This window comes from Ipomoea nil, unplaced genomic scaffold, assembly GCF_001879475.1.
Source record: "Ipomoea nil cultivar Tokyo-kokei standard unplaced genomic scaffold, Asagao_1.1 scaffold2759, whole genome shotgun sequence".
NCBI lineage: Eukaryota > Viridiplantae > Streptophyta > Magnoliopsida > Solanales > Convolvulaceae > Ipomoea > Ipomoea nil.
Genome location: NW_017619187.1, coordinates 700,530 through 709,427, shown reverse-complemented (window position 1 = coordinate 709,427; position 8,898 = coordinate 700,530). Strand labels below are relative to the sequence as shown.

The following is an 8,898-nucleotide window of genomic DNA, read 5'->3' as shown; positions in this document are numbered from 1 at the left end:
TCTACATTGCATGATTGATTACATACATATTCATTTTTAGAATATTGAATGTTTTTTTTTTTAGTGTAATGAAATACCTAAAAATGAACATTCACTATATTAAAAATGAATTTGGGTATGACACTACTGATACTTTGTATGCATTAGGAATGGGCCTATTTGTCCGTCGCATCCCAGTTTAATTTTTTTTTGGAAAGTTATCCCAGTTCAATTAGAAAAGCCCAATTTCAAAAACCAAAGAAAATCAGAAAAATATGGCGTTATTCATATTTTCTCAAAAAAAATTAAAAAAAAAAATGGCGTCATTCATCTTCCACAGAACAACCTAGCACTGTCACTGAACAATTGTGCCCTAATTCTTCCAGCTTACAATAATGGCGCTCTTCAGAGCTCGAATGGCTTCGTCCTCGATTTGTCAATTCCTCGCTCGTTCTTTCTCCAGTATATATATATGCTCTCTATCCACCTTTTCATACAATTTTTGCATTTTCATAACTCAGGATTTCATATTTATATATATTTTTACAGATGCGGCTTCGGCATCTTCGACACTCTCATCGTTCACTCTCGATGTCAGCTCCCAAATAGGGTCGTCCATGCCGCTGAAGAAGATGCGGATTGGAACCCTAATTCACAACCTCGAGATGCGGCCCGGTCAAGGCCCGAAACTAGTCCGGGGATGGGGCACCGTAGCTAAGATCATGACCGAGCCAAGCTCTTCGTCCAGGTACTGCGAGATCAAGCTCCCCTCTGGCGTGAAGAAGTTGATCGATGTTCGGTGTTGGGCCACCATCGGACAGGCGCCGAACCCTGAGCACGCGTCGAAGAAACTGTATAAGGCTGGGCAGAATCGGTGGCGCGGGATTAGGCCAACAGTTCGTGGTGTGGCGATGAACCCTGTTGATCATCCGCATGGTGGTGGGGAAGGGAAGAGCAAGAGTAGTGGTAGCCATGGGAAGGGTTCTCGTACCCCTTGGGGTAAGCCCACCAAATGTGGCTACAAAACTGGGCCACTTAAGAGGAAGAAGTGATTCTTATTTCTACTGAATTATAGAAACAGATATTAATATATTAGAGTTTGATTTGGTTATCTATTGAAATTTCAGGTTCTTTCTTGATTGATACTGTATTATTAGGTCTATTGTGTTTGAAAACTACTGCCTTTTTTTTAGTTCTTTCGAGTTCTTGGTTCTAAATTTTGTACATGTTCATAAATGCAAGATTTACAGATACATGAGATCTGATTAAACTTTCATGTAATTGTTAGGCAGACAGGTTATTGGTTAATATGTTGATCTTTAATAAGAATCCTATGCTGATAGACCTCATCCTTAACAATGGACGAACATATTCAGGTATGAGATTCTACTTTGTTTTTTCGTACAAGCTTTCTTCTGACAATTCATATCTTGAAGGTATTTTTAGACATAAATATGCTTCGATCATGATTTAGATATGAATATCTTGAAGGTATTTTGAGCCTTTTGTATTAGATCATGATTTACGAGATGATTATTTGTTAATTTTGTTGTCTACAAGAGTGTATGATCTACATCTTGTTAGAGATATTATTATTTATGTTATTATTTCTATTAGTTATGTTGACTAGTCTTTGTATTAGATTAGTTAATTATGGCTTTCCTAGTTAATAGGGTTAGTTCACGCTGTGTATTTAGAATACCGTTCTGTAATCTCTATTGTGTTGGAATTGAAATTGCAATCCTTATCTCATCCATCTAACCTTTGATTCTAATATGACTTGGAAGCATGAAGTTTCTTGTTTAGAAGCACCGTATCAAGCATCATTTTACTCAATGTTCTCGAAGTAGATATCAATGCCATTAATGAAGAACCCGATTCAGAAAACTAAATTAATAACAGAATGGTGTCCCATCTTAACAGAAATAATGTGTTCCAGAGATTACAGCGAGCTATAAGTTGGCCATAAAACAGAGCCTCACCTGAATTCAAGTTCTTAACATGCTGATTTGTAATGATTGATTTTCCCGAAATGCTGAGTATTATTTTTCAGTGTGTACAAATTACATTTGCAATTGCATAGATGGTTATCTGTTGCAGTTTCAGGTTCTTTCTTGGTTGCTACTGTATTATTTGGTTGGTTGAGTTATAAAATTATCACTTTTTGGTTCTTTCTGTGTTCCCGGTTCTGAATTTTGTGCGTGTTTCTATCTATGAGATATCGAGATTTGCAGTTGCATGATCTGATTAAACTTTCCTGCAATTGTTAGGCACAGACAGGTTATTGGTTCTTTAATTTGAAACCTATGTTGAATTGCTGATAGACCGGCCTCCTCCTTAATAGTGGAAAAACAGATTCAGGTATGCGATTCTACTTCACTGATTCATATTTCGTATCTTGAAAATATTTCCGATACTTTCATTAATTCAAAAGATTTATAGAAAAGAAACGAAAGGTTTTTCTTATTGTTACATGATATGCAAATGAAATGTGAACACTATAGAGATATTCATGAAATTAAAATGTCTATTCTTGAGAAACAACAATCACTTTCTTTCCCATACTTTGACCATTTAAAAATTCTATGAGAGCACGAGGAGCACTTTCAATACCATCTGAAAGGTCTTCTGCGTAAGAAATCTTCCCCTCCTTAATGTACTGAAGAGCTGTTTCTAGGAATTTTGGATAGAGATCATAATGATCTGCGAGAAGAAATCCTTCAAAACGGAGTCGTTTGTTGATGATGAGAATCAAGTTATGAACACCTTCAGGTTTCTCGAGATTGTTGTATTGTGAGAGCATTCCACAACCAACAATGCGCCCATGGATCTTCATGTTGAGAAGTACTGCATCGAGCATTTTTCCTCCGACATTTTCAAAGTAGATATCAATTCCATTGGGGAAATATCTAACCAAGACAGAAATTCGTAAGAACAATATCTATATATGTATCTGTCAAACTATTTTTTTTTTTACTACTTTGATTCTGTTACAATGTAGTATTTGTCAAACTGTTTGATACAACTTCAATTCAATTTTGAGTTTTTTGTAATGTTTGTCTTTAAAAAAATTTTGGTGCTAGAGTTTAAAAGTGAACAAATATAGTTCTTGGACATGAAAAATGTGCTCCTTTTAGTCCTAACATATTGACTAAAAGTGCCACATTTGTGTGAGCAATTGGCACATTTTTTAATAATGATAATCGAATTTGGTCAATTTTAAACTTGAAAAGCAAAAGGAAAAAATATACAATAATTAAATAATAGTTAGTTTTCACTTTGAAATATTTAAACCAAAAAAAGGAAAATAAAAATATTGTACTAACCTTTTTAAAGCCGCATTCAAGTCTTTCTCCTCTTTGTAGTTAAAAGCGTCATCAAATCCATATTTACTTTTTAACAGGTCAACCTGAGAAAAATTAATTAAATTAAAATTAGGAATAACACTTAGAAATCAAATAAGCGCAATATATACAAAAGGCTCTATATTAATGTAGGGTAAGGGTAGTGATTGAAAAGTATCTATTTTAATTTTTAAGCATGTTGTTTATCAATTATCATTGAAGAAAATATTTAATTATATTAATGTAGGTTGGGGTAGTTAAAAAAGCATTTATTTTAAATAAACTGTTTATCATTGAGGAAAAATATTTAAATATATTAATGTAGGGGAGGGGGGGGGGGGGGGGGGGTTTGAAAAAGTATCTATAATAAATAAGTTTATTATTGAGGTAAAATATTTAAATATATTAATGTGTGGTGTGGAGTTATTCTTTCAGACAATTGTAGACACTTTAATTAGATGAGTAGATGTTAATATTCATTTTCTCTCATTTTATGTGATGGTTCGGTTAATCAACCCTTATTGAAGTTATTTATATATATATTTTTTATAATCTTAAGTTTGTTAATAGTATATAAAATTTATATATTTAGAAATTATATTAAAAATATTACTACGTATTAAATACAAAGAAAATAAATTTAAAAATTATATAAGAATTAAAGAAAGTAAGTAAAGAAAACAAATTGATTTGATCAAATAGTAATATATATGACAAATAAATTAGAATAGAAGGAACAAATTAAAAGCTTACTATCACCATTCTAATTTCATAACTTTTTCAAATGCACCACTACATGAGAGAGGTGCCCTCAGGCATTGAACTAGTAGATGAAAAGCGTTACTTAAGATTTGCTTCTAGAGATAAGATTGGGATTCAATTCTTACCAGTAACATTAAAGACAAAAGTGTACAATTTAGTCCGAGGTCTAGAAAAAAAAAAAAAAAAAAAACATGAGAGGAGGTGAAACAAACCTTTTCTTTTGTGCCAGCACTACCAACAACATGACAACCCACAAGTTTTGCAAATTGTCCAACAAGCTGACCAACAGCCCCAAAAGCAGAGGACACAAAAACCGTTTCTCCTTTTTTGGGACGTCCAATCTCATATAGCCCTACATATGCTGTCAAACCAACCATACCTATACCATTCCATTTATAACAAATTAGATAAATGCCATATTTTGAAATTAAAATAGTTAACTATACATATTCCCGTGCGCATAATACTTCCCGTGCTGTCGCTCACCATTAGGTAAATATAAATGTACTACAAAGTGTTTAGAAATACACCATTAGGTGTTGCGGTGTGGTGCATATTTTGGTGTGTATGTGGTGCATTTTGTGGTTCATTAGTACATTTCATTGTGTTGTATTTCCGAATACTGTGTGGTGCATTTTTACATACCTAATAGCGAATCGCACTAGTCGCACAAAAAGTATTATCCACATTTTAACCAATATATATATATATATATATATATATATATATATATATATATATATATATATATATATATATATATATATATATATATATATATATATATATATATATATATATAACACTTGTGTGAGACTGTCTCACGGGTCTCAATCTGTGAGATGAGTCGAATCAATAGGTCGAATCTTTGACCTCATTAATCAAAGATTCACCCATCTCTCACGGATTGAGTCTCGTGAAACGGTCGCACACAAATTTGTTAGACACACATATGATATATAATGAAGTATATATATAAAACTTACTTAGAATTCCCGCATAATATGAAATGGGAACATCTGTATGTTCGATTTTGTGAAGGTGGTCATGAAATTGAGTAATTATACTATACTCTTCCCAACCGGTGATTCCCCATATCAAATCGCCCTTCTTGAACTTGGGATTACCAGAATCCAACACTCTGCCCACTCCAAATCCTTCCATAGCCTACATCACAACAAAAAAGTAATCAGTCCACACACGTAAAAAGAAATACTAAACATATAAAATACTCTTCAATTATCAGTTTAGACTTACTTCACCGGGCGTGAAAGCCGAGACATAGTTGCCTCCATAATCTATCATTCGAGGCCGCAAGAATGGGTCGCAGGCTAAATACAGATTCTTCACCACCACGGCGTCGGAGCCCGCCGGAACCTCCAGCTTCACGGTGGTTGTCCGGCATTCCATGTCGGATTCTTTCGGCTCCCCCTTCACGTACCCTTTGAAAATTATCTGCTTGTTGCTCACTTCCTCCGCCATCTCTCTCTCTCACTATCACTATTTTGCTCTTCTGGGTGTGGGTTTCGTCAACTTTAACAGATCATCAGTTTATATAATATTTGTACACACACAGTGACACAGAAATAAAGTATTAAAATGGGGAATTAAATATATTATATTTGCATTATCTTTATCGCTGTTCAGACGATTTTGGGTCATCATTAAAGATGACTATATGAGTTCAATATTACTACGCCTTTGTTCAGTAAAAGTATGCATTGGCTGGCTAATGAAAAACGTAGAATGTTTTTTATTTATAAAAATATATAATACTTTTTTATTAACTTATAGAAAAATATTAAGCATTTCACATGCAACGATTTTACATAGTACCAACTGATCTGATTCCCACTACCCCTCTACTGAGGCTCGAACTCACAACCTTCCAAGTGGAAGTCCAACCCGGGTACCATTGGACAACATAGTCCTGATTCCCACTACCTATTTGCACAATTTTACAAAAAAAAAAAAATGTTTCTTAGTTTAATTTATTTGTGTCTCGCATTTAATCAATGTACAATTTAATAGTTAAACAAACTTTTTTATGCTGAGTTTGTCTGTTTACTAATTCATATTTCATATATATGGAGTTGCAGAAATAGTTATATGCTGGGTTACACTACCACCATGGTTGCCTTCTGCCGGAAAAGGCGACTACTAAGTTGCTTGTCTTCTCACCAGAGAAACAACTCAATGGTTGCCTTCTTGAAGAACGCAATCCAGTTTCCTTCTCCATAATTCAAAATCAATTAGCGACCATTCTACAATCGCCAATTGATTTGTTGCTGAAAATGTCGCCGGAGGTTGCCGAAATTAGTTTTTGGGCTTCATTGCACCAAAATGAGATGTTGATGGGTTTAATTGCAACTTTAAAAAGTTTAGGGCCTAATTGACTTTTTAGGTAACGTTTGAGGGCCTATTTAACCATTTTCCCTTTTAAGTTATATATTTAGAAACTATACTAAAAGTACTATTAAACACAAAAAAAAAAAAAAAAAAAAAACACACGCAAAATTTATATATTTATATATACTAAAATTACACTTTTGGTCCCCCTCTTAATTTATTTTTTTTAAAAAAAAATCTATTATGTATATATTAAATGAACTCAAAAGTTACAGTTTTTGTCCCTAAGTTATTAGGTAATTGTAGAATTCGTCTTTAAATGTTGGTTGTGCTAACTTTTCAGCCCTAAGTTATAATTGACGTCACAAATTTTGTCCTTTTAATAACAGGTTGTGGTCACTCTTCGTCTCTAAGCTATACTAACGTTGCAAATTTCGTTCCAAATATTTTGTTAGTAAAGGGACGAAATTTGCAACATTAATTATGAAGTATATTTTAGGGACGAAAAGTGAGCACGATTAATAATTAGAGATGATTCTACAATGACCCTGTATTTTAGGGATAAAAAGTTCAATTTTCCCTATCATTTAGGGATGAAAAGTGTAATTTTTTTTTTTACTACTGTATATATTTTGTGTTATGTGAAAAATTCAAAAGTAATGTTTGAGAATCTTAACAATTGTACTCATATAATTATATTTTTTTAATAAATATAATTTTTATTACAAAGGAAGGGGAATACCCATACAATCTATGCCTACACTAAGGCTCGAAACCTACACCTCTCACATAGGAGAGCAATCCGATACCAGTGGACTACAAGCCACTTGGTCTCATATAATTATATATTTCATATATTATTGCACATAGTATAATTAAAAATAATTATCAATAATAATTGACACAATTATATATATATATATATATATATATATATATATATATATATATATATATATATTGTATGATTGATATTAATATCGACTAAGATAATAAATTTTCTCTATAAATTCGATCTTTGACCCAGACTTTCTGGCTCCCTCCGGCTGGGTTACACTACCACCATGGCTGCCTTCTCGAAGAACGCAACCCAGCTGTCGTCTCCATTACTCTGTATTATTTTTGCATGGATCGATGGATTAGGTAAATTTAAAATGATTTTTTCTTTTAACACAATTTAAAATGAATTTAGTTATATTATAAGTTCGTATTTGTTTGAACGTTGACTTGGTTGTTATTAACACGTGGTGATCATATATTCCTCTAGTAAACACTGAACGTCACTGCCGCAAATAAAACAACAACAACAACAATAATAATAATGATAATAATAATAATAATAATAATAATAAAGGTTATCTTTGCATGTTACAATAATTCTAAAAATTTTAAAGTTAATAATTGAAAAAAAAAATTCTATGATAACTCACTTGATTATTATGTATTTATGTTCAATAATATAAAGATACAAATTTAATTACCGATGATCGGAAATTAGGCCATCAGAGGACTAAATGTGTTGGGCGTCGGCCGGGTTGGCTGAGTCCAAGGTCGGGCCAAGCAAGGATCGAGTCAGGCATGTTGTACAACTGGCCGGGCTTTGTGATCAAAGGTTGCGGCAAATGTTAAGAGGGGATTGTTGGGCGTCGGTCGGATTGGCCGAGTTCAGCCCCTGCTCGAGCTTGGTGATCAAAGGTTGCAGCAGGTGCTCGGAGAGGGATTGTTGGGCGTCGGCCGGGTTGGTCGAGTTCAGCCTCTGCTTGATTCGAGACATGACGCTGTGGCTTACCATAGAGAGATGTGGTTAAATGGTTAATGTCCACCTACTTATCACCAAGATTTTGAGTATGATATGACAACCAGGTACCATAGAACTCTGTGGTTAAGGGTACTTGACTTCCGATAATCCCGAGTAAACATAGTGCAGTGCTGAGATCCTTTAAGATTTTAAAAGTCGTTAACTAAATGTAGAAATAATTCAATAACCGTGAGATCGAAAGTGGAAAAACTATGATAGTAACATAAGCTATGAATTGAAAATTTTATACAATAAATATCTTAACATCAAATGAAAACAAATTCTCTCTATGATGTTATAAGACATCACGGTTTTTTTTTAAATGAAGGGTTCTGATAGCTGCCCTTTGTCAACTCGGGTTAGGCAAGAGCATCCATGGCTGCGCCCATCATCACAGAGTTGATGGGGGCAGTCATTTTCTCAAAGTAATGGAGGTAGCCAAATTTAATTTGTTACTAATTTTTTCTTACTAATTTAAGAAGTGTTTTGTCTAACTAACTCTTCTTAGCTATAATTTATTAACTCTTTTTAGGAAGGTTGGCTTAAATTTACCCAAGGATGTTTTGGCACTCAAACAAGAAATATGGCTTCACTTGTGACTGTTAATCAACCGAACATGAACGAACAGAGTTTGTTTGTGTTCGTTTGTTAAAATTTTTAAAGTGT

At 33.5% G+C, this 8,898-nt stretch overlaps 2 protein-coding genes across 2 annotated transcripts; one reads left to right on the top strand and one right to left on the bottom strand.

Moving 5' to 3' along the window:
• The first annotated feature begins 298 nt into the window (after positions 1-298).
• Positions 299-1,302, top strand: LOC109156918 (60S ribosomal protein L2, mitochondrial-like). The gene is made up of 2 exons (XM_019304815.1): positions 299-441; positions 529-1,302. Exons 1-2 carry the CDS (start codon positions 375-377, stop codon positions 1,029-1,031), a joined length of 570 nt encoding a protein of 189 aa, XP_019160360.1. The 5' UTR covers positions 299-374; the 3' UTR covers positions 1,032-1,302.
• Positions 1,303-2,425: 1,123 nt separating this feature from the next.
• Positions 2,426-5,626, bottom strand: LOC109156916 (2-alkenal reductase (NADP(+)-dependent)-like). The gene is made up of 5 exons (XM_019304813.1): positions 5,343-5,626; positions 5,072-5,252; positions 4,298-4,464; positions 3,306-3,388; positions 2,426-2,888 (listed from the first exon to the last, which is right to left on the bottom strand). Exons 1-5 carry the CDS (start codon positions 5,565-5,567, stop codon positions 2,507-2,509), a joined length of 1,038 nt encoding a protein of 345 aa, XP_019160358.1. The 5' UTR covers positions 5,568-5,626; the 3' UTR covers positions 2,426-2,506.
• Positions 5,627-8,898: the final 3,272 nt, after the last annotated feature.